Source organism: Tauraco erythrolophus, chromosome 16 (genome assembly GCF_009769465.1).
Source record: "Tauraco erythrolophus isolate bTauEry1 chromosome 16, bTauEry1.pri, whole genome shotgun sequence".
NCBI classification, from domain to species: domain Eukaryota; kingdom Metazoa; phylum Chordata; class Aves; order Musophagiformes; family Musophagidae; genus Tauraco; species Tauraco erythrolophus.
The window spans coordinates 21,518,831-21,544,034 of NC_141480.1; the positions used below are offsets into that span (position 1 = coordinate 21,518,831).

General features: G+C 55.3%; 2 protein-coding genes across 2 annotated transcripts in view; both read left to right on the forward strand.

Annotated features, from left to right (window-relative positions):
* The first annotated feature begins 1,194 nt into the window (after window positions 1–1,194).
* SLC4A9 (solute carrier family 4 member 9) lies at window positions 1,195–15,773 on the forward strand. The gene is made up of 21 exons (XM_086621385.1): window positions 1,195–1,457; window positions 3,407–3,567; window positions 3,766–3,915; window positions 4,051–4,112; window positions 4,189–4,346; window positions 6,075–6,162; window positions 6,461–6,615; window positions 7,244–7,360; window positions 7,574–7,748; window positions 8,043–8,176; window positions 8,292–8,563; window positions 9,232–9,287; window positions 9,384–9,566; window positions 9,707–9,820; window positions 10,447–10,608; window positions 10,807–10,985; window positions 11,237–11,309; window positions 13,507–13,575; window positions 14,708–14,881; window positions 15,442–15,597; window positions 15,723–15,773. The coding sequence occupies exons 1-21, from the start codon at window positions 1,201–1,203 to the stop codon at window positions 15,771–15,773; spliced, it is 2,946 nt and encodes a 981-aa protein (XP_086477511.1). The 5' UTR covers window positions 1,195–1,200.
* Window positions 15,774–16,753: 980 nt separating this feature from the next.
* ANKHD1 (ankyrin repeat and KH domain containing 1) overlaps window positions 16,754–25,204 on the forward strand; it is a 127,683-nt gene continuing 119,232 nt past the window's right edge. The window contains 2 exon segments of the mRNA XM_086621647.1: window positions 16,754–16,990; window positions 16,992–17,033. Coding sequence (XP_086477773.1) covers window positions 16,754–16,990; window positions 16,992–17,033 — 279 coding nt within the window.

Sequence of the window (25,204 nt, forward strand, 5' to 3'; positions counted from 1 at the left end):
CAGCATCACCCCCGCCACACCGCAGGCTGCTGCCTTCAGCCCTCCTGCCTGCGCTACGCGGAGGCAGGATGAGGCCAACCTCACTGGGCAGCTGCTGGTGCTGGAGTGAAGCTGGTTGTGGGCTGGAAGGAGCCCTGGGTGTCAGCTATGAGGCAAGGGACGGGCACGGGGGAGGTTTGGCTGTACCTCGGGATACCGGGGTGGATGGGGAGGGGTTCCCCCTTTGCCTCCTGCGGGGCCAAATCCAGCACCAGCAACTCCTCAGCCTCAGTTCCCGGCCCATCTGCCGTGAGACAGGTACCAGCACCTCAGGAACTGGTGCGTGCCCACCTGCACTCCCCTGAAATGTGACTTCAGCCGTGCTGGCACCTGGCCCTAATCCTACCCAAGGCCAGTGGGTTCCAGTACAACCGGCCTGTGCTGGCCGGGTGTTTGTGTTGCCTCCCGCCGTGTTTGCACTGCACACACTGGGCTGTTTGCTCAGAGCCAAGTCTGGTGATGGCGGCGGCAGGCATGCCACAGGTAGAGCAAGCACAGGACACGGCTCTCCGCTGGCAGCACTGTGCTGGCTGTGCCATCTCCCTGTGCCCGGCAGGGTGACACGGCTGTGCCCGCATCCTTCCTCTCTGCACATGCTGCGACATCCGCCCGCCCGCACAGCCCACGCAGATGCCCTCCGCACACCAGGATGGCCACAGCCCTGACGTGCTCCCGGCCGTTGCTGTGAGCCCTGCCACTGGCACCCCCCTCTTGCCCCACTCTGGGTTTCCTCAGTGGTGACACATCCTTCCCCAGCGCATGTCTCCACGTCCCTTCCCTGGGAAGTGCTGTCACCGGGCCATGCCACTCCTCCTGCCATGGGCACAGGCACCCTGGGGCAGGCACCACCGATGCTGCTGGCTGTGCAGGGCTGGGAGGACGTGGGGACATGTGGCTCCCCATGAGCACCAGTGTGCAGCTTTGTCCACACAGGTCGCCAGAAGGAGGCAGAGGGGTCCTCTGATCCTGGACCTGCAGGGCTGGCCCCGGTGTTTTGAGATTGTTGTTTTGGGCTAGGCTCCCATGTATTGGTTTGTGGCCAGTTTAAACTGGTTCACAGCTCTTATAAGGTGTGGGATGAGTGGGATCCTGCAAGTGCCGGCAGCTCCGGAGGGAAGCCCACGCCTGTGGCTGCTGGTGCTGGTGGCCCTTCGAGCCCACATGTCTGGGGCAGGCAGTACGTCTCTCTCAGGGGCAGATGCCCACTCACAGCCCAGACCAGAGGGGAGTAATCCCGAAGCTCCCTACCAGGCTTTTGGCTGCAGCATCTTCCCCTCCGGCATGAACACAGCGGCCGAGCGAGCTGGTGCCTCCCTGCAGCAGAAGGAGTCGGGGGATGCCACCTGCCCATTGCTCTTCATCCAGCTCAACCAGCTCCTCAGCACCCCGGCGGGGCCGGAATGGAGAGAGTCAGCCAGGTAGGTATGCCCGCAGCGGCCAAGCTGCCCAACAAGGCTTTGGGAAGCCCAGCCTTCGAAAGGCCAGCTCTGATGGAGCCCATGGCATCTCACAAGGCTAGTGGTTCCTCAAGCTCAGCCCCAAAGCAGGGCTGCTTGCTGCTCTCACCCCACTGGTGCCCACACCGCTTCTGCCTGGCTTAGGGCAACTCATTTCATGGGAGAGAGCAGAGTGTCAGGCAGGGAGCAGGCAGTGACCCTGCATGGGCACAGTGCCCTTGCTTCTGCTCCTGCCTTTGCTGCCTCTCCAAGGCTCCAGTGGCTGCACCAGGGCCGGGACGGTGCTTGGATGCTCCCCAGATCCGGCTGCCTGGAACGTCTTGAGGGGCAACGGGAGCGGGTAGGGGAAGGCAGGCTTGGCTGGGGATGATGGGACTCAATGGAGAGGAGCCAGGGCCAGCCGGGTGCTGGTGTGGGGCAGGAGCTTGGCTAGGATGTCCCCACACCCCACACTGCCCCTCTGCAACTCGGCAAGGGCACAGGGACAAGGGCCAGTGGGGGTCTGGGGCTAGCGATGGGTCTGCCCGTAGGATCAGAAGGTCTAGGGCTGCAGTGGCTTTCCCCAGGACTCAGCCCTCTTCTGCCCAGCACGACTGCCCACTGTCAGGAGCCTGCTCTGCTGAGGCATGATCTCCCTGCGCAGCATGCCGCGCCACCCCGCAGCAGTGTGCCCACCCGTGGGGACAAAGGGAATCTCTGTCTGCACCCGGCGTTAAAATATTTGGCACAGCCTGAGTGTGGCACACAGCTCAAGACTCTTCTGTTTTGACTTCAGCAAGCACTGCTAATGGCAGGGCAACCCCCAGTCCCTGCACAGCCTGAGGATGGGTGGGTTGGGAGCAGCCCTGGGAAGAAGATTTGGGGGTACTGGTGGGTGACAGATGGGACATGAGCCGGCACTGTGCACTTGCAGCCCAGGAAGCTGCATCACCGGCAACGTGGCCAGCAGGTTGAGGGAGGGTGTGCACCCGCTCTGCTCCGCACTGGTGAGACCCTCCCTGGAGCTTTGCATCCAGCTCTGGGGTCCCCAGCACAAGACAGACATGGACCTGTGAGAGCGGGTCCAGAGGAGGCCACTGAAATGGTCCAAGGGCTGGGACAGCTCTGCTATGGAGAGAGGCTGAGAGAGTGGGGATCGTTCAGCCTGGAGAAGGCTCCGGGAGACCTTCCCGAGGTATTTCAATAGATGAAAGGGGCTTATGAAAAAGACAGAGAGAGACTTTATCACTGTGGCCTTCCTCTATCACTCAAAACCCATGTAATTATTGAAAGCAAAGATAGATTTTTAGCCTTTATAACAGATTTTTAAAGGACAAGAAGGCTCCGGGAGACCTTCTAGCAGCCTTCCAATACCTAAAGGGGCTACAAGAAATCTGGAGAGGGACTTTTTAGAAGGGCATGTAGTGACAGGACCAGGGGCAATGGCTTTAAACTGAAAGAGAGGAGATTTAGATTAAATATAAGGAAGAAATTCTTCCCTCTGAGGGTGGTGAGGCACTGGAACAGGTTTCGCAGAGAAGTTGTGGATGTTCCATCCCTGGAAGTGTTCAAGGCCAGGTTGAACGGTGCTTTGAGCAACCTGGTGTAGTGAAGATGTCTCTGCCGATGGCAGGGGATAGGACTGGAGGGTCTGTGAAGGTCCTTTCCAAGTCAAACTGTTCAGTAATCCCATGGCTGGTGAAATCCCCCTGATCAGGAGATTGGAGCAAAGTGTGGGTCAGCAGGAATGGGGATGTGACCACTGGGGCTACCCACCTGCCACTGCTCTGCGATCCCACTGCACCCCAGATCCCTCTCTGCCTGTGCCAGCCCCATGCCAAGCTCAGAGCTGAATCAAAGCTCCAGCTCCCGCTGCCTGGCATGGGGCATGAGACTACCCTGCTGCTGACCCCACACATCTTCCTGGGCAGGTGGATAAAGTTCGAGGAGAAGGTGGAGGATGGCGGGGAGCGCTGGAGTGCGCCCCACCTCCCAGCCCTCCCCCTGCACAGCCTCTTCCAGCTGAGAATGTTCTTGCAGAAGGGAACGATCCTCCTGGATCTGGATGCCTCGAGTTTTGAGGAAATCATCGGTAAGTGGGAAATGCCAAGGTCACCTCCTGGGACAGGCTGGTCACCAGAGAGGGACCAGGCCATCAGAAGGTCGCTATGGAAAAGCACTGATCTATGATAGCCGGGTACCTGGGGTGGCTGGCTGCTGCTCCAGCAAAGCGTGCTTTTCCTGGGCAGCAAACCGGGGGGACTCAGGGCTGCCCCCGTCCCTGTTGCAGACAAGGCGCTCACCGGGCAGCCTGATGAGGCAGAGCTGGAGCCCCAGCGGAGGGAGCGCCTGGCAGCCCTCCTGCTCCTCCAGCCGCGGCACCAGCCCACCAAATCCCTGCTGCGGCTCCTTGCCGAGCTCAGCCTCTCTCCCTGCCGAGGTAGGCATTGTGCCCCGCCATGGATGGCCACAGGATGTCCACTGGGCATCCCTCTGCTGCCACCAGCCTGGGGCAATACCCATGCTGGCCGTTCGCTTGCACACGTATTTTGCTGGTTGCCCCCTTTCTTTGCAGGGAAGGCCGAAAGCTGGTCTGAGCCTGGAGCCCAGCTCTCCAGAACACCTCTTAAGGAGCAGGTAAGGTAGGATGAAGCTGGGCTGAGAGCAGCTACTGCATCTCGAGTGCCCAGCTGCTGCAGCTCTTTCCTTTCAGCTGAGAAACCGATTTAAGAAGAAGATACCACCAGGGGCTGAAGCAGCCCACGTTGCCGTCGGTGAAGTTGAATTCCTGGAGAAGCCCTTCACTGCCTTCATCCGCCTCAGGCAAGGGGTGCCCCTCGGCTCGCTGGCTGAAGTTGCTCTCCCCAGCAGGTAAATGGAGCACGGCCAATGGCCCTGCACCCCGCTTCATCCCTGTCTCCCTGCTCCCTCCCACACAGGACAAGGCTTTGCTTGGCAAAAGCAAGGGGTACGGCACCCAATGCCACATGCAGTCCCACAACTTATTGCTTCCCCTTTCACTTCTCCCAGTTCCTTGGGAGCATCCTGGGATGGGCTGAGAGTGGAGCATCTGTTGGGCAGTCTGGGAGGGGACATCCCCTGGGTTGTCCCCACCTGGACTCTGCATTCACTCTCCTCCTTCGGAGGGGCCGGATGCTCTCCACTTACTGCCTGGGAGCACGGGGGCTCGTGGCAGGGGTGGGACGCAGGTTTGCAGAAGCCTCGTGCCCTCCTGCTGCCCACGACGCTCTCCTGAGTGGTGGGGTGGCTCTTGCAACACTGTTGGCGTAAGGGGAAAGGAGCAGGGCAGGAGGTGTTCCTCCATGGTTGAGGAATGCGTCATCTGAAGCCGTGGGGGGAAATGGTCAGTGTGCCTCGTGAGCTGGGGACTTCTTCGGGAGCGGGAAGAGGAGGCCGGCGGGGATCAGGAGGGACATTGCCACCTCCTGGTCACTCTGCCCAGAGCACCCGTCCTCCATGGGCTGTGTGGAGCAGGACACCCGTCTCCTGCTCTCTCCTTGGTGGGAGATGGGTGGCAGGTCCCTGGGCAGCCCCTGCGGGTCTCGAGGGGCTCGCGACGACCCCTTGCCCTGTATTTTCCTCCCCCAAACAGGAGGAGAATGACGGCTTGTCCCTACCCATCCCTTTGCTACCGTCACCTCACTACTCCTTGGAGCAGGCTCCAGGAGGTCTTCAGCACTGATGCCCCACGTCAGGGCTGTAGCTGGTTCTGTCGAGCCACCTTCAGCCCTGCTCATGCTGTTGGAGGAGTTTCCCTACCCTCTCTCTGGGGGTTTGCTCGGGGCACAATGTCTGGAACTGCTCTGCAGCCTCGGGATACAGGACTGCAACTGCTTTTGCCAGTTTTGGAAAAGAGTAGAGGACTTGGTTAGATATTTGGATAGGCTGTCCCTCTGGAGACCTTGTAATTTTGCAGCACCCTCTGAGGTGTGGGATTTTAGCCATATTTCTTCAAGGACTCTGAGCCTTCTCTCCAATCTCCTCACGTGTCCCCATAGTCCTACCAAACCTGCTGCCTATGCAGCTGGCAAGCTCTTCTTCCCAATGCTAACACTCCTGCATCCTGCATCCAAGCAAGATTCCCATGAGCATGACCCCACAGACAGACCCAGTCAAGACCCTGACACCACTGACTGCCCCATCCTAGAGCTAGACTCCACAGACACCCCAATCCCAGACCCTGACCCCACAGATATCGCCAGCCAAGAGCTTGACCCCACAGACAGTCCCAGCTGAGAGCAAGACCCCACAGACATCCCCAGCAGAGGATGTCTTCTTCTCTGCCCCAAAGATGCCTCAGCTTCATCCGCCCCCAGCCTAGTTTTCTGCAGCCCCTGTGATCCACCCAGGGTCCTGGTGTCCCATGGTCTCCCATGGGGTTTCCATGCAGCGGGCAGCAGACACTGTCTCCTCTTCTGCCCCCGACCTCCTGCTTAGGGTGGCCACCCCTTCTGATGGCAGCAGCCCCCCAGGCCTGCCCAGCTGCCATCCCCAGCATCCCTGCAGCACCATGGTCTCCCCTGGGAGAGCATCTCCTGGTGAGGAGAGGGCTGTTCAGGAGATGCATCTGTCCTGCAGGTTCCTCTTCATTCTGCTGGGTCCCCGAGCCAAAGTAAAAACCTACCATGAGGTTGGCAGGGCCATGGCCACGCTGATGATGGATGAGGTGAGTCCAGTGCAGCACCCATGGGTGGGATGGGCCTGGAATGAGGCCTAGGCTGAGGACACTGGGGCTCCTCTGCTCTGCAGGCTGCAGCAGGGGAGGCAGAGGATGAGGCAAGCTGGTGGTTTCCCTTGCCCAGGATAAGAAAACAAAGGCTTGGGATGGGTTTGTACAATGTAGGTGCACCTGTTGCACTGAAGTGGATGGGTGCCTTTCTTGGTGATGGCTGCAGGCTGGGAGGAAGGCTCCAAGGGGCTGAATGCAGGGACGTGGTGGCTGAACCACAACATCTCCCCCACAGCTCTTCCAAAGGGTTGCCCGGCAGGCTGAGCACCGAGAGGACCTCATCACAGGGATGGAGGCATTCCTGGATGAGCTGACTGTGCTTCCTCCTGGGAAATGGGACCCCAGTGCCCGAATTCCTCCGCCGAGCTGTCCGCCGTCTTCACACAGGAGGTAGGCTGGAGGGGGGGCACCAGCAGCCTCTGCCAGCCCTTCTGCAGGATCCCAGGTGGAGACCTCTGCCTGTGACATTGAAGTCTCCATCTCCTTGGGGATGAAGCCACCCACGAGCCAAACTTTACCAATGACGTCCTCCGAGCCAAGCCCCTCTGCAGCTCTGGCCAATGACCACAGCTCTGGTCCTTGCTGCTGTTAGTCCTGCTGTCTCATTTGGCAGGGGATGGCAAAACTGCCCTGGGTGCCCCTCAGGCAGGAGCTGCTGGGAATGACAGGTTTCAGCACTAGGGTATGAAACTCATGCTCCAAGCAGGACATCTCCAGCTCTGCCTCACTCCTCCACCAAAGCCAGTGCCACTAGGGAACTCCAGGGCTTGCTGGAGGAGATCATGGTTCAGTTGGAAGGGACCTGTAAGATCATCTAGTCCAACCCTCCCATCTCTCCTTCTCCTCTTGATCTTTCTCCTCCTCCTCATTATCAGGGGATACACAAGGTCCCCCCAGCCCTGCTTGCACCCGTGTCCCCTCCCCATCCTCCTTGTCCCCTCACAGCATCTCCTAGATGCAGCTGGGTCCTGAGGGCTCCAACCTGAAGGCTGTCGTCTCAGGCTCTGGTCTGCCACAGGACCGCCGCGCACCCACCGGATCGGCAGTCCCACAGCAATGGTGACGTGGCAGCAGCTGGGGACAGACCTGGCCTGGGGCACTCGCGCTCCAGTGAGGAGCTGGAGAGGACGGGCAGGTGGGTGCCTGGAAGGACAAGGGTAGTGGGAGGTGCGGCGGGATGCCAAATTCGAGGCAGGGCGTTGGCACTCCGCAGCACATTTAGCCACCACGTCCAAACCACTCTGGACTGGTGTCTCCTGGGGAAGGGATGGCCCCGTGCCGTGCAGCTCTCTCAGGGGGTGGTGGCCAGCTGCGGGGGCTGCTCTGAGATCTCCCTCCACCGCACCAGGCTTTTTGGAGGGCTGGTGCGAGACATTCGGAGGAAGGCGCCATGGTACGGCAGCGACTTCTCTGACGCCCTGCACCCCCAGTGCCTCTCGGCAGTGCTCTACATCTACCTGGCAACGGTCACCAACGCCATTACCTTTGGCGGCATGCTGGGAGACGCCACCGCCAACATGCAGGTTCGTGCAGCTGCAGAATGCCTGGCACCAAACCCTCTTGGCCTAGCCTGTGGGTCTGCTGGGTACCTACCTCCCAGCAGTGCCCAGGGAGCCAGCGGTGCCCTTGGGCCATCCTGAGCATCACCCGAATCCTGCATCCTTCCCAGCCTCTGCAGTCTGGAAGTGCTGACCCTGCACCCCGCAGTGCTGGGAGGTGCGAGCAGCTTCCTGCAGCTGTGCCACTGCAGGGAACCGGCCTGGGAGCCCCATCCTTGCCACATGCCTGGCACCTGGCACCCTTCCCATGCATTTCAGGGGGTGCTGGAGAGCTTCCTGGGCACAGCCTTCGCTGGTTCCATCTTCTGTCTCTTTTCTGGCCAGCCGCTGACCATCCTGGGCAGCACCGGTCCAGTGCTGGTCTTTGAGCGCCTCCTCTTCTCCTTCACCCAGTGAGTACCCTGCCAGGGATAGCTCCTCAGGCCACTGTCCCCTGGCCCGGGGCATGAGCCACCATCACGGTGGGCCGGTGTCATTGTTGAGGCTTTAGGTCGCCCTTCCCACCAGGGACCACAGTCTGGACTACCTGGAGTTTCGCCTCTGGATTGGGCTCTGGGTGGCCTTTTTTGGTATGGTCTTGGTGGCCACAGAGGCCAGCCACCTGGTGCGGTACTTCACCCGCTTCACTGAGGAAGGCTTCTGCGCCCTCATCAGCTTGATATTCATCTATGACTCCCTGAAAAAGATGCTGAGCCTGGCGGACACCTTCCCCATCAACTGGCAATACCGGCTAGACAACATCACCTCCTACAGCTGCGTCTGCAACTTGTCCAGCCCTGGTGAGCCCAAGCAGCCACAGTGCTGGTGGGCAGGAGGGGCCCGCCGCCCTGAGACCCCACTGGGACCCTGCCACTCAGCTAGATGGAGGAAGGTGCTGGAGGAGGAGGCTGCTTAATCTCATCCTCACCTGCCTGACCACATTGGCACCTTCCATCACTCCCCTCCATGCTGTCTGTCCATCCGTCCCTGCCTCCTGGCACTGCCCAGGCACCAGGAAGGGCAGTGCCAGGAGCAAGGAGAGCCGTGGTCTGGCTCCTGCAGCTCTGGGATGGGGCTGGAGGTGGCCACCTGGGTGGGTTTGCACTGCCATTTCTAGTCCAGTCTGTAAATCAGAGGGTGGTTCCTGTGGCCTGAAGATGTGTCCACACTGATCCTGCAAATGGGACCCACACTATGTACCAAAACCATCAGCACTGTGTCCTGCCTGGGGCCAATGATGCCTCTGAGTGGCTGGTGCTTCAGCCAAGCCCTTGGTAGGGGTGTCCCCTCTTGGTCCTCTCTGGGCATCAGCCGGGGCCGAGGCCTCGGGCGTCCCATGGGGCCCCATCCAGCACCATGAGCTCTTGGGGAGAGCCTGGGGAGCCACCTTGAGGGCAGTATGGTCCCAGTCACTCCTGATGGAACGTCCTCATGGTGCTGGCACCCTGACTCCTCCATCCCCTTGCAGGTCACAGCTCTGCAGGGAATGACACGCCACTCCCCTCGCCCCTGGCCCCCCCGCAGGTACAGCCCCTGCTCCTGGATGGGCAGGTGAGGGGCTGGGGTGGGCCCGAGGTGTCCGTGCGTGACCCCTCCTCACCACCCACCCTGTCCCTGCAGCCTCCCGCTGCCCCAGCCAGGCTGAGCAGGAGCCAGTGCCTGGGTGGAGGTGGGCACCTCCTGGGAACCAGCTGCCAGTATGTGCCCGATGTTACTCTCTTCTCCTTCCTGCTCTTCGGAGGCACCTTCCTCTTCTGCACTGTGCTCAAGCACTTCAGGAGCAGCCGATACTTCCCTGTAGGTGTAAGTATCCTTCAGCCGCTTTGACAGCATGGCCACCTGTTCTGCTGGGGTGGGGATGGCCCTGGGTGCTGCGACCTGGGAGTGCTCCTGGGGTAGCCCCCCTCTCCAGCCAGCCCAGGCCAAGCCCTCTCCATCTGCAGGTGCGGAAGCTGGTGAGTGACTTCGCCGTCATCTTGGCCATCCTCGCCTTCTGCGCTGTCGACGCTGCCCTGGGCTTGGAGACCCCCAAGCTCCTCGTCCCCAGTGAGCTGAAGGTGCCAGTGGGGTGGGCACAGAGCGGTTGGGGAGTGGGTCTGTGCTCCCTACAGTGGCCATCCCACTGTGCTGCTGCTCTTTCCCACTGCTGGGTGCAGCCCTGTAGGGATGTGAGCTGCACCCCAGCAAACAAGAAAGGGTTGAACCGCAGCCGATCCCACACTCTGTAAATAACCTGTCTCAGTCCCAGACTAACCACGTCACAGTACAGCTCATACTCGAGTCAAAACCACAAGCTCAAGTTCGGGCTTGGGCTCCCTGCCCTGGGTGTGGAGCGGGTCTGGCAGCACCTCAGAGCAGCCCGTGCTTGCCATCACCTCCTTGGTGTTACCATCATCAATGCCCAGTGCCACCTCTTCCACCTGCTCCCAGGGGAACCTGCCCAGCTCCTGGCTTGCAGTGCCCAGGAGCAATCCCCTGCTCTGACATAGCTGGGGTGTCCTCGTGGGAGGCTGGTTGGTCATGCTGCCCAGGAGCATCTCCAGGATGAGAGAGGATGCTCTTCCTCATCCCAGGTGGAGCACCCCTGGGATCCCACAGCCCAGGCACCCAGGGCTGGTCCCATCACCTGGCTGTGCTGCAGACCCCACAGGCACAGCTGCCGTGATCCTTCTGCTCTCCACAGCCCACAAACCCAGCGCGGGGCTGGATTGTCTTTCCCTTTGGAGCCAACCCATGGTGGGTCTGCCTGGTGTCCGCGGTGCCCGCCGTCCTTGTCACCATTCTCATTTTCATGGACCAGCAGATCACGGCTGTCATCCTAAACCGCAGGGAGTACAAGCTTCAGGTAAGTGGAGGACAGGGCACAGGCAGGACCCAGTCGACGAGGAGGACCCAGGTCCTGGCTGGATCCCACAGGTCGGAGGACAGCCAGGGCAGAGTGGCACTCTGAATCAGCTGGCAAGGTGGGCAGACCTCCCTGCTGCCCCTCTGATGCTGCCAGGGAGATGGCTCACCCCCAGCCGTGCTGCTTCTCCCATTGCAGAAAGGAGCAGGCTTTCACCTGGACCTCCTCTGTGTCTCCCTCCTGATGGTCGTCACCTCTGTCACTGGCCTCCCCTGGTATGTCTCAACCACTGTCATCTCCCTGGCGCACATGGAGAGTCTGAGGAAGGAGAGCGCAACCTCGGCCCCTGGCGAGCACCCCGAGTTCCTGGGCATCAGGTATGCAACAAGCCCAGATCCTGCTCCAGGGGAGCCCCTGCCCTTGGCTGTGGAGCCAAGGACAGCGACATGCCTAGGCTGGCCAGCAGACTGGGCTGTGGTGCTGCTTGCATCTCCCTAGGGATGCCACTGGTCCCCGCGGCCATCAAAGCTGAAAAGGGCAGAGATCCTGGGTGTCGGGAGGGCAGGCAGGGGCTGTGGGCTCCCAAGGGATCCCAGGGCACCCATGACACCTGTGCTGCCACCCACAGGGAGCAGAGGCTGACCGGCCTAGTGGTCTTTGTCCTGACGGGGGTCTCCGTCTTCATGGCACCTGTTCTCAAGGTAGGGAGCCTGGCTGCTGGGTTTGGCTTCTTTTCCAAGGTGGGGGGTGGTCATATCTTACAAGGCTGGGGGGGTTCTTAACCCCACCGTCCCTTGTCCCATCGATCCATCATGGGAATCCTGGCTGGCAGGAGGCAGAGCCCCCCTCGGTGTACCCTGGCCGCATCTGGATTACACAGGGGCAGGCAGGAGGTCCCTTTTCCTCCCCCTTTGTCCTCACCTCTGAGGATGGCCTTGTAAAGCCTTTGATACGGTACCTCACAACATCCTTACCTCTGAAGTGGAGAGATACGGGATTGATGGATGGACTCTTAGATGGATCGGGAATTGGCTGGATGGCCATGTCCAAAGAGTTAGTCAGTGGCTCAATGTCCAAGTGGAAATCAGTAACGAGTGGTGTCCCTCAAGGGTCCCTACTGAGATCAATATTATTTAATATCTTCATCAACGACATAGTGAGATCGAGTGCACTGTCAGCACATTTGCAGATGACACCAAGCTGAGTGGTGCAAGTGACACACCTGAGGGAAGGGATGCCATCCAGAGAGACCTTGGAGGACACGGGCCCGTACGAACATTGAGAAGTTCAGCAAGGCCAGGTGCAAGGTCCGGCAGCTGGGTGGGTGCAACCTCTAGTAACAATACAGACTGGGGGATGAAAGGATTGAGAGCAGCCCTGTGGAGAAAGACTTGGGGGTACTGGTGGGTGACAGATGGGACATGAGCCGGCACTGTGCACTTGCAGCCCAGGAAGCCAATTGCATCTCCTGGGCTACATCACCAGTGGCATGGCCAGCAGGTTGAGGGAGGGTGTGCACCCGCTCTGCTCCGCACTGGTGAGACCCTCCCTGGAGCTTTGCGTCCAGCTCTGGGGTCCCCAGCACAAGACAGACATGGACCTGTGAGAGCGGGTCCAGAGGAGGCCACTGAAATGGTCCGAGGGCTGGGACAGCTCTGCTATGGAGAGAGGCTGAGAGAGTGGGGATCGTTCAGCCTGGAGAAGGCTCTGGGGAGACCTTATTGCAGCTTTTCAATTCTTAAAGGGGGCCAATAAGAGAGATGGAGAGAGACGTTTTACCAGGGCCTATAGTGACAGGACAAGCGGCAACGGTTTTAAACTGAACGAGGGCAGGGTCAGATGGACATGGGGAATAAATGTTTTACACTGGGGGTGGTGAGGCACTGGCACAGGTTGCCCAGAGAAGCTGTGGCTGCCCCATCCCTGGAAGTGTTCAAGGTCAGGTCGGACAGAGCTTTGAGCTACCTGATCTAGTGGAAGATGTCCCTGCCCATGGCAGGGGGGTTGGAATGGATGGTCTGTGAAGTTCTTTTCCAACTCAACCCCTTCTGTGATTTTGTGGTGGAGAAACTGGAGACAAAGCCTGCCCAGTTCTCCCTCTCCCTTTGAGGCAGGTGGTGAGATACAGGGCAGTGAGGGATATCTGTGGGCAACTCTTCTTGCCTTCCCAGTCCCAGGATGAGTCTGGCTTGGTCCTTCATGCAAGGACCCATGTCTCCTTATAATCCTGCTGCCACACCTGCGGCAGCCCCACTGGCAGTTACCTCCCGCCTTGGGCACGCGGATCAATGCTTCCTCTCAAATGGCCCTTGTGTGATGCTGGGGAAGGTGACCCAGCCCTGGGCAGTTCCTGTGTCCCTGGGGGAATCCATGGGAAGCAGCAAGTGACCCCCATCTCCCTCCTTGTCTGCCTGGGCTTGGGAAAAAACCAAACTACACTGAGCAACACAGAGGGCAGGAGCCAGTTTACAGTTGCAGAGGAGGTAAAAAGGAAAGCAGTGTGCTGGGGAGGCAGAACTCCCCCGTCACTTATAGATGCTGAGCCACAAGCCATATCTCCAAGTGGCTTGGTGTCGTGTTCATCATCTCCAGCCTGGATTGCTCCAACCATATGCTGGAAAACAGGGCAAGGAACTTGGTGCATGTTTACCCCCTCTGAAGACTGCGATGTCCTCGCATGAGCAGCATAGCCAGGAGAATGACCCGGCTTCAAAGTCCTTGAGGCCAGCAAAAAGGGAAAAAAAAAAAAAAGCCACAAAATTAAACTTGGCTGTTGGGAATGAAGGAAGCAAATGCTGCAACCACGTCTGTAGACTTCTCTACAGGAGAGAATGTTCAGCAAGAAGAGCCCCCTTGGGAAATCACACCCTGCTGACCCCTTCCCTCACTGTTTTGTAGCACATCCCGATGCCAGTGCTGTATGGGGTCTTTCTGCACATGGGGGTGGCAGCGCTGAACACCATCCAGGTGAGCAAAGGGACGAGCAGAGCTGTGCTGGGGATGCTGGTGGGGACTGGTTTGGGGATGAGGGGGTTTGCTCAATACCAGATCTCACTGCACAGCAAAGCCTGGATTTTAGCTCTGCATGATGTGCAGCCTGGCCTGGGTCTGTGACTCTCCAGGCCTAGGACAAGGAGGGACAGAGGGACCTTTCTGGGGCAGAGAGGAGAAGGAAAGGGAAAGGGAAAGGGGAAGGGGAAGGGGAAGGGGAAGGGAAAGGGAAAGGGAAAGGGAAAGGGAAAGGGAAAGGGAAAGGGAAAGGGAAAGGGAAAGGGAAAGGGAAGGGAAAGGGAAAGGGAAAGGGAAAGGGAAAGGGAAAGGGAAAGGGAAAGGGAAAGGGAAAGGGAAAGGGAAAGGGAAAGGGAAAGGGAAAGGGAAAGGGAAAGGGAAAGGGAAAGGGAGGTGTCTGGGATGCTGAGGAGCACAAGCAACACCAGCACTGATGGATCAGGTGGTTTGGGAGAAGTGGCAGGACCAGTGGATAACTCGGACTTGCTCTCAGAGCCACAGGGACGTCCCCATCTAGGAGCTGCAGGCAGAGCTGGGACCTGCTGGTCCTTTGGTCCTGGCATTGCTGCTGGTGTGCCAGCTCTGTTCCTCTCCTCAGAAACCTATGGAGGGGAATAAAGTCCCCACTCCAGAAATATCTACCACTTTTTTTTCCTCTAAACAGTACATTTTGCTTGCAATGACCCTGCTCTGGATGCCAGGCTGGGAACCCCCTCCTTCCTTCCCTCTGCTTGGAGAACCCAGGCTTGTGCTCTAGCAAAGGCAGCTACAGTTTCCTGCATGTAGGGAGGGGTATCTAGGGGTTGTTATCTCTCAATTAACCCTTTAAGACCAGCTTGGGTTCTTTCTAGATGTCTGCCTGAAAACTGTTTCCCTGGCTTGGGGCGATGGTGGTACCAGGACACCTAGTCTTGCAGACAAACTCACCCACCCAGGCATCACGCTGGCAGACAGTGCGCATGGCAGCAGGCCTGAACTGCAAAAACAAGGGCGAAAACCCATCCTGCCAGCCCTGGTCCCAACAGGGAGGTGTGTGAGAGCTGCCTGAAAACTGGAGGTGTGTGACCCACACGCTATCTTCTCATTACAGTTCACGGACCGTGTGCGGCTGCTCCTGATGCCAGCCAAGCACCAGCCAGACCTTGCCTACCTCCGGCACGTGCCCCTGCGCCGGGTGCACCTCTTCACTGCCATCCAGCTGCTGTGCCTGGCCCTGCTCTGGGTCGTCAAGTCCACCATGGCAGCTATTATTTTCCCGGTGATGGTATGACATCCCTTTTAATCGGGCAGCACTACCTCAGCGCCTGGCTGGGTGCCCACATGCGCCCTGAGCATCGCTGGCGCCCCAGCGCTTGGCTTGGGCAAGGGACGCGAGGGCTGTCCTGGGTGGGGGTGCACACCCTGGCAGGTGGTGTACGTGGGTGCTCAGATCACCAAGAGCTGGGGGGGTCCCTGCAGGGCAACATCATAGAATCATAGAATCATAGAATGGTTAGGGCTGAAAGGGACCTTCAAAGGTCATCTAGTCCAACCCCCCTGCAAGGAACAGGGACATCTCCAACTAGATCAGGTTGCTCAGGGCCTCGTCCAACCTGGCCTCATCATGGCTTTGCCACCAGCCTTCACCTCCTGGGTTGGGGCGGGTGGGGCCGTCACTGCTTTGCGGGTGTCCTGCAAGTATCATGCTCTGGGACCAAGCCAGGAGAGGTGACGTGCCACCCCCTGGCATTTCCAGGGGACGGAGGGGCTGTGACAGGGACCACGCTGCCTCTCCCCTGGCCCCAGCCCCAAGCACCGCGCGATGCCGATGTGTGCTTTGCACAGCTGCTGGCGCTGGTGGGGATCCGCAAGGGGCTGGAGCAAGTGTTCTCCCTGCACGACCTGAGCTGGCTGGACAGCCTCCTGCCAGAACCGGCCAGGAAGCAGGCGGAGGGGAAGGAGCGCGGGCAGCGGGAGGAGGAGGAGAGCAATGGCGAGGAGGTAGGCTCCTTCACGGCCGCCCTGCGGATGCTCTGGCGGGGGCCGAGCCGGGCTGGGGCAGCTCCCGGCGGGAGCAGGAGCTGGGAGCGCCGTCAGCCTCGTCCCGCTCTCGCTTCTCCCTCCAGGCCGAGCTGATGCAGCGCCAGGGGCCAGAGATCAACATCTCCGTGAATTAGGGCGGCGGCGGGGCGCCCCGGGAGCGGCACCACCGACCCCCGTGTGCCTTCCCGGAGCGGCCGGGCAGGGCCGGCAGCGCCCCGCGGTGCGCACGGACACCGCCCGGGGCGCTGCCGGGGCCCGTCCCGGGGCCCCCGCCCCGACCCTGCGACGCCGCTCCCCGTGCCCCCCCCCCCCCCCCGCCCCCGCCGGTTCGCGCCGCCGCCGCTCGCTCCGTCCCCCCGGCGGCGCCGACAGAGCGCGCGCGGGCCCCGCCGGTGCCGTGACGGCGGGCGGGCGGCACGGGCAGCGAAGGGACGGCGGGCGGGCGGCACGGGCAGCGGAGTGACGGCGCGCTCAGCCTGTGGCGGCCCGCGCTCGGCGCGGGCGGAGGCGGGGGGGGCGGGCCCTTCGCCTCGATAGGCAGCGCCCAGCTCCAATCGCCGCTCGGGACAGGCGGGCGTGTGACGATCTCTCGCGCTGACGGAGACCTTCGGAGCGGTTCGAAGGGGAGGGGGGCCCAGGGCACGGCAGAAGCCAATCGGACGGCGCCAGACGCCTTGCGGTGTGAGCGACGTGCCTTCTGACCAATCGAAATCCGCGATTCCCGATTCGTTTTGACCGACAGCCCGCTCGCCCCACCGGCACCCGCAACTCTGGCAAGGCACATGACTGATGTTCCAGGCGACCAATCAGCTTCCGAGAAGTTCAGGAAGCGCGGCCGAGGGAACGGGGCGGGGCGCTGGGCTCTAACCGCCTCGGCGTGCGCTCTCAGGGCAGCATGCTGGGAGCGCGTGACGCGCGCCGGAGTGGCGGGCGCCGTACCCAATAGCGCGCCGGCGTCGGCCGAGCGCCCCCAATGGGCGCGGGCGGAGCGGCTGGTGGGCGGCGCGGCGCCCGCGGCCGGGTAGGGTGTGAGAAGTTAGTGGCGCTGCTGCGGTGCCGTGAGGGGACGGAGACGGCTGGGCTCTGCGAGCGGCGGCGGCCCCGGATCAGCGCGATGCTCACGGACGGCACCGCCGCCCCTGTCGGCGACGAGGAGATCGACTCGGTCGCTCCCCGCGCGCCGCCCGCCGCCGAGCCGCCCGCCGCGGCCGGGCCCTCCCCGCTGGGCTTGCGGGCCGTGCGCCTCTTCGGGGAGGCCGGGCCCGGCGGGCCGGGCGGCCCCGGCGCGCCTGCGGCCGGCGAGGCCGCCCTCGACTTCAAGCTGGCGGCCGCCGTGCTGCGGAGCGGGGGCGGCGGGCGGCGGCTCCGGCAGCGACGAGGACGAGGTGTCCGAGGTGAGCGATCCCGCCGGCGGGCCCGGCCCTCCCCTCCCCTCCGTCGCTTCCTGACAGGCCCGGCCGGGGCCGGCGCCCGCCCTCCCGCTCGCCGCGCCGGGCCCGCCGCCGCCAGCCGGGCGCTCGGAGCCGCCCCGGCCGGGCGCGGGGGTCGCGGGCCGCACCACACCCCCTGCTCTCCCGCGCCGGCCCGGGCCTCCCCGCCGCCATGGGCGCGGGCGGCCGCACCGGGGCCGCGGGGGCGGGGTCCCGGCGCCCCGCACGAGCGGGGCGGCCCGGGGCCTGCTGCTGGTGCCGGGAGGGGGTCTCGGCACCGCCGCGCCTGCCGGCGGGCCCCGGAGAGAGGCGCCGGGGCGTCCCGCCTGCACCCTTCTGGGGCGGCCGGGCCTCTCTGCGTGCGGGGAGTGTGGGAAAGATGTCTCCCGTGCTGCTGCTGGCTCCTGACCTCTAGGAGTGGTTTCCACTCCGAGCCAGCTTTGGAGGGGGAGGTGAGATCTTCCACCCAGTGGAGAACAAAGTGAAGCCTCCGGCTCCCGGTACTGCTGCCCTGGACTCGGGAGGAAGGCTATGGGATTCTCAGGCTCTGCTAAATTCCATATATTTATGTATATACACACACATATACACACACTATGCAATAGAAATATTTCATACCCAACAAAATGGAAGAGGGTAATGGAGGTGTCTTCCTTTGATCTTCCAAACCTGTAGAGACTTTAAGAGAAGGGTGTGGGGGAGGGACTGGAGCCATATCCCAACCCAACTGGAGCATTATTGGGCCTTTAACTTGCATCTAATACTGCTTTATGTAGCCTAGGGAGAGAAGATGAATGAAGGATTTTATCTGTCACTGCTGCCCACTCATCCTACACCAAAGAGTGAATCTTATTTCCTTAGTTGCCTCTCTTAGAAGACTTGAGATCCCAGCCACCCTTGTAGCCCTTATATGCTCTTAGTGGAGAGCAGGAGAAAGTGGCTAGCACTCGCAAGCTTGTTGCGGTTCCGGAGTTTTGTACTTGTGTGTGCTTCTGCACCAGGAAAAAGATGGTAGCCAGGGTGATACATACCACTTTTCTTTTGGGGGCCAGGAGTGGGTCCACATTTCTTCAGAAGAAGTGGAAGGAGGAAAGCCTGCCTTCCATTGACGAATGAGTGTCTAAATTTTCTGCCTTCCATTGATGATCCTCTTTTGTCCAGCCCTCCTGAAGCCTGAACTGACAGATCTTATCTGAATTAAAAAAGTGATTAAACTGATGCAGACCCACATTTATGCTTTGCTCCTGACCACCTAGCCTAAGTTAGAAATTGTGTTAACAGCAGGACATTTAACTAAACTAAAAATCCAATGATCAGGCGGATGAGCTCTTGAGTGTGAACGTTCTGGTGTGGTTGGTATCCTGAACACATGATGATATGAGATTATGTGTGCCAGTGCATACCTGTTTTGTGGAGCTGGAAGGCCTGTTGTAGATAGAATAGGGCACCAGTAATTTATTTATCCTCTCTAGGATGTCTCATGTCACATTTGAATGTGTATTTGAAGATACAAACTGGTAGTTACAGAACCTGGAAAATTATGGAAAATGGCTGTATTGGAGTGTTTGTGGCTCTTTACAAGATGAGCAGAGTTCTGCTTTGAAAGCTTATCCCTTTTGAACCCACCCCATTATTTAAAGGAGATGAAGATTGAACAGCTAGCGTGTTTACTAAGCACTCTATTGTTTTTTCGACTAGTAGCAAGTATTAATAAAGACAACCTCTTATAAATAATGTGTCTAGGAGGTTGGCATTGAGGTCCAAAAAATTAAAGGTTCCCAAACAGCTGTTAAAGTAAAATTACTCCTTTGAAAAACCTGGGAAAAGTGTTCTTAGTTAAAATATATGACAGAAAAAAAAAAAAGTTGAAATTAAACCACTTGGAGATTTCCAGAAAACACATAGAGGACTTGGGCTGATCTGAAAGCTGAAAACTGCCCGAGGTGTTCTTCTGTCTTGTGTTTCTGGTTGTGGAAAGTCACCTGGGGAAGAAGCATGGGTGGGAAGGATGGATGTACCGCACATCTGTGATGCCACGCCAGACTATGCAGTATGGCTGGGTGGACCAAGAGTGCATTTTTTTTTTTTCCCTTCGACATGTATGGGACCTAAAGAAGAAGCACCTGTTGTCAGTGTTATTTTTTGATTGGTTTGTTTTTTTTTTCCTCCCAACAAAATGCAATTAAGCTGCTGGGATGGAACATTGCAATTCTTGAACAGCACTGCTTTGAAAACTCAGTGACTGTTTGGACTGTGGTCTTGTGCCATGAGTCACTGATTTGGGTGTATGCCTTCAGCTAATACCAGTGAGTGGAATTAGTGAGAACTAGAAGGGAGAATTAAAATAAATAAAGTGAGCATTTGCCATGCTGCCTTGGTCTGTACTCTTTTCTCTACTTCTATGAAGTCATAAAAATAATGGTACAATATTCTGTAGGCTCTGCAGTGGTATTTAGTTTTTGTATGCTTGTATTAATCCAAGTTTAATATGCTAAAATAATTGGATTAGTCAAAATGGCAAATTAGGTAGGAAAAAAATCAGAAGTGCAGGACAAAGAGTATTTATCTAGAGAACGAAAAGAGCAATATATTTTAGCCTAACTTTTTGGAAAATGTATTGCATTTCTTACATCAGCTCTTCAGTTACATTACAGCAGGAGTACTGTCCCCATTTTACAGGTGGAAACAATGCAGAGAGCGTGCCACATTTATCCAGCCTTGCAGAACAGGGAAAAAATCAAAGCTTTCTGGTTGCCTGCTTATGGTGGTCATCAGGCTGCTGGGTGGGAAACCAGAGACCGAAGTGGGTACTGTATAGATGAGTTATATCAGCTCTGCAAGGCGAAATTGAACTGCAGCTGCATAGAATATTGTCTAGAATTACCAGTTGAAATTATTCCATGCAAATAGAAACAATTGCAAGCTGAAGCATGCCTTTGGGCATGGAAGGCCGAGGTCAGGAGGCGTGCTGTTTCTGGGTAAAGCAAAGGGGAAGCCACGGTTCTCCTGGGCTCGGAGAAGCTTTCGCCACTGATTGCAGTCTGAGAGATGAGGTGGTTCTGACCTCACTGTAGATAGTTGCCTTCTGAGCTTGGTCAAGGTTTGGACATAGCCTGCAACTTCAGAGTGCCATTTTAGTGTGATTTGAGGTGTATTACTACCCGTTCTTGTGAATTTTACTGACACTTACGGTGGTGCCCAAGGCATGAGTATTGAACAGCCTTCTCCATCCTAGCTGTGGAGCCTGTAGGTCAGGGTGAAGGTGTGCTGGCAGGACAGTGGTGCATGGGAAGTCCATAGGGTCCGTGGTGGTTGAGGGCTTCTGTCCACAGTGCACGTAGGTTCTTAGCGCAAGCCATCCTGGCAGAAAGCTGGGCTGCAGAAGTAGAGTTGAAGAAGTGGTAAATATGGCGGTGTTCGTGCTTGCAGGACCGTGCGGTTTGCTGATCTGTGTGGTCAATAAAGTAGAGAAGCCAGCTGTGCTGACAAGAGCTCTGGAGGATCTCGGGGCTCGGTTCAGTGAGTGGCGTTTGGCAGTGAGTGTGCCAACGTTGCCAGTCTCTGGTGTTCTGTAGTTCAGGGGCTTGGAGGCCCCCAGTGGTCACTGGAGCTCACCCACCCTTGGCTATGGAATCACCTCAACTCAGCTTCCCTCTCCAGAGCAGGCTGCCTGCCTCCACCAGCCTGCCTTACTTAAGCCAGTACCTATTGCATAAGCCTCTGGGGATATTTACATAAAACATAATTAAAAATCAGCCATAGCCTCCCTCCTGCAATGAGCAGGAGCAGAATTAATAGTCCAATGGCATGCACTCCAGATCAGTTCAGTACCTGGACATTCTGTCTGGGGCTTAATGGTTTTATTTTATTTTTTTTACCACAAATCCAAGGTTTCTTAATTTTTAAACTGGGTTTTGAGTTCAGAGTAAATACCTAGTTCACTTTAAATTGACAATGTAGTCTGTTCAAGTCATTGCTGTGTTAGTGAGCCTTCTTAATGTGGCACTGCTTCTTAAATGGTGTACACAATGTATCATTGACTTCCGAGGTTAATTTAATGCTTGTACTTTTTAGTTTTCTATATCATATTTGAAATAATGTAAATAGCAGCATTTTCTTCACCATAAGGAATAGAAATTCAAAAAGTAGATGCAAATTCAGGTAGATAATATTAGGCAGAAAAGCCTTTTCTCTGAAAAAAATAAGTTTCTGTTTAGCAGTTCATGTTTTTCTTATTTTGACTGGCTCTTTAAAAGTTGAGAAAGTATGAGGTGGAAGAAAAAGGAAATTTTCCTCAAGAATTCTTCACTGATTAGAAGACATCGAGGTATAATGAGTTCAGGTTTCCAAAAGTATTGAGACGATGCTCAAGGATGCAGAGAGCTGGTTATTAGGGTGTTCATTCATTCCCAGCTTGATTAGGCATCTAATTCTTGGAAAAATCTTAGTAGGTGTCTCAATAACTTTGGAAGTCCGGCATGTGGTAGCCAGAAACAACCTGTCTAGTTATGGGTAATACTGACTATTCAGTAACACTTGAAAATGAACTGATTTCTAAAGTTTCTTGCAGAACTCTCGTTTCCCTTCAGTGCAACTTGACCCAGTTGAGTACATGACCTAAAATAAATGTCAGCAACTGTTTTCTAATGATAGGTGTAGAAAGTAAAGATGTGAAATACTACTGTATAATTATGTAAATATGCAGTACAACCTCTTGGGAAGGAGAGAATTACCAAATTTAGCAGAACCTCTATATTTAGTTACAAATTTGCACATAGGTTTCACCAGTCAACCAGTTACAGCCTGGCTGGGGGAAGGGTTCATTTGAGCATTAGCACAAGGCAAGGCTACACTGGTGAATGACGAGCTCTCGTGTTCTGATTCGAATTGGGGCTACCCAGCTGCTCCCCTGTGCGTTTGATATTGGGATGCTCTCCTCTCTCTGTTCCTCGTCTCAGAGGATCCTGAAACACAGCTGTAAGGACAGCTGGATGATGCTGTTACAGCTTTGTCCTGTGCTTGGAGCTCAAACTGTCCCTGCGACGTTCCCGTAGAAGAAGGGTAGGTGTGGAGGGACGGGCACACGTGTGGCCTGGCCCTTAAATCTGGGAGCAGTGCCATTACAGATTGGCGTGCTTGCTGGAGTTCCAACCTGGGCTTCAGACACTGCAGGTGAGGAGATGGCATAGCTTTGACTTCAGTAGGTCGTTTTGAGTTCTTGTAACATATATGGAGATTCCTTAGAAGTACTAAGCTGGGGGGGGAGTAGAAGTGGCTCTCAGATTTAAACCAGAGGCAAGTCTGATTTACATGGAAGAAGGAACCTTTCTTAGATTTGTTTCCCAGTTAAAACTTCATGAAGCAGGAAAAATAACTTCTGCATCTTGTTTGAGGGCTATTTGCAGAACTTGGTGTTAAAGTTATGCTCGGAAGCCTCAGTCTTCAGGAGGGTGCTTTCATTTTCCTTCTGTGGATACTTTTTTCCTAATAGGAGCCTGTGTACCATGCAAACACAGTCTGAAGCCCTCATTTAAAGCTTATCTCCCTAATGGGAATGTCCATGTCAGGAATGGGATACTGTAAGCAAAACTTCAGAAATTGGTGATTTGTTCAAGTACTTTTGGAAATTTAGGAAGTTTTTGAAAAGTGCCTGCCCTCAGAGGTTATCTTAAATAGAAACTTTCTCATTATGCCTCATATGACCTTGGTCTTCTGTGATAAACTGAAGATCAGTTTAAATTTCAAATGGTACAAGTACTGGTTTTTATAGCAGCCTTATGTTATAAAACCATGCTGCCTTTGAATAAGAGGAAAAAAAATAGGAACAGGTGAATTAATATTTGGATTTAAGTGTTCATTTAGTTAGGATGATATGCTTGTCTGAGCTCTAACCTTTTGGTTTACTTCATTAGTAGATAGTTTCTGTATTTTTTTTTTTTTTTGTCCTGACAACTAGCTCTCCCTTCTTGAGGTAAAGGTGTAGAGGTTTCATTTTGCATATTTTTGGAGGAATGCTGAACAAGTGAAATTTATGGAAACGCATCCTATCAGAGGATAATGTCTTCCTTTTACTCTTGCAACTCATTACTTAAGAATATTTTCTTAGATAACATCAATTATTTGAAAGTATTTTATAAAATGCTAGCAAATTTTCTCTATTTTTGCAGTATTATGCATCTTCTGTTCAAATGCATATAGAAAACACTTATTACCATAAAACATAAATAAAAGAATGGGTCCTATGCCGAATGGTGTTATGTAATTGCTTTTCATGGGATGAGACCACTTACTTATTTTTGCCTTTTGCTTTTAAGAGAGAGTAGTAGAGATTTTTTTTCAAACTTCTTTGCATCTTTATCTCTTTCAAAGCATGCCAGAATCTGAAGGAAAAGCATCTCAGACTGAGAGGGGTTACTCCTGGTTGAGTTACTGTGTTGTGTTGGTCAGAATGCCGATGGTAAATGAGAAGAACACGTGTGCTTGGCTCTTCTGACCAGGGGAGGTTTGAAAGTTGCCAAACTGCGTACCTGTCTTGCAAGAAAAGTTATCCCCTATTTGCCAAGTTAAAAAATGGATGTTTTACTGGTTGATGAACAGTGGGCCAACTGAAAAGCATCTCTGTAGTTGTTCTAACGTTTCATGTGCTTTAAGTTTCACCTAGCTCCATAAGTTATGCTCATTTGCCTTCAGTAAAACATAGAGATTACTAATTAACTAAGATTTTTTTTTTCCCTGGGAAAATCCCTAACCTTGTTGAATTCTTCCCTTTCCAAAATGGTGAATAAAACTATTGGTGTCACGTGGCGGGTAGGTAGTAAATCAGTCATATTTCAAACCAAGGGAAAAGAGGAGATCAACTTTCAGGGCTGAATGGTCTTCTGATCTATGGTGCTTGATCACGGTGGCTTTAGAGCATCACCTGTGCAGAGCACGTGGTCATCCATGTGTGACAAGGTAGGGCAGGGGAAAAGGGAGTCTGTGGAGTGAGTGCTTCACATTTAGATTTGTTAGGGTAGACCAATACCTTTTATAAATGTATGTATTGTCATTGTTTTTCTAAAATAGTCATGTTTTAAAGCCCTTTTACTGCTACATCTTGAGTTTTTGGTGGATCATACTTTAGATAAGGATCTCTGCTGTGTATTCATTATGATAGCTTCTTTTAAATGGCTAACTGGTGGATCAGTAGTTGTATTATGGTTTCTGCTGGTTTTGCAGTAGTAGAGCGTGCACAAACCTATTTATACAGGTCTTGAAAAAATAGCTACCACTAGCCTCAGCTCTGAGAATAGCAGAAAGCCCAGTGTGATTTTCAGTTTGGTGTAAACCTCTAGATAACATAAAGTTAATTAGTCACTTTAAATGTTGGGACTCCTCTCTGTCTGAAACATATAGGTTGACCTGGGAACAGGTTATTGAATTACTAGACTGGGCTACGTTCATCGGATCCACTTGTATGATTTTTTTTTTTTTTTGAGCTCTGTGACCCTTTGGATTGACAAGAGATCTCAGAAGGTCATTCCCAAGAAGGTGGTTTAGAATACTTGCCATCTTGGATGGATGTGAGCTTTTACATCAGCAAAAAACTGCATGTGATCATCTTCTATTTTGGAGTTTTGTTCGCTTTGGTTTAATGCCTGGGATTTAATACTTGAGCAAGGGTCCTACCCTGAAAGCCCTGGCTAAATTGATGCAACAATCCTGTTTCGTATTCTAATAAATCAGAATATTGAATTGCATCTGCTGTTTCTTTGTTTGAGGTAAGGAAAGAGGGCTATTTCTGCTGCATTATTAGACAGAAAAAACAGGAATCTTAAAGCATGTGGAGAAGATGGAGCACTGAAAATGTGATTTAGAGTAGACCGAGAAGACGTGAAAATGAGTGCTTAGTGAAAGTGATGCTTATTTTAGGAAGGTTTACTGGTCTCCATTCAATGGTTTTCTGCAGCATGAAGACTGTACATGTCAAGAACAGACACTTGATATACTGGGATTCATGTGAATTTTGAATATGCTTCAGTTGTCAGTTCCAGTTCTGTACATGGCAATTCCTTGCTGCAAAAGATGCTCTTGTACATCAGGAAAACTTAGCCATAATTATTTTTATTTATTAGACATTGAATATATGATGGCTG

Excerpts from the sequence above, each read along its gene's own strand:
- SLC4A9 (XM_086621385.1), top strand. The coding sequence starts at position 1,201 with ATGTCTGGGGCAGGCAGTACGTCTCTCTCAGGGGCAGATGCCCACTCA. Across the intron at positions 9,821-10,446 it reads TCGTCCCCAGTGAGCTGAAG|CCCACAAACCCAGCGCGGGG; the intron begins GTGCCAGTGGGG and ends TGCTCTCCACAG. Across the intron at positions 10,609-10,806 it reads GCAGGGAGTACAAGCTTCAG|AAAGGAGCAGGCTTTCACCT; the intron begins GTAAGTGGAGGA and ends CTCCCATTGCAG.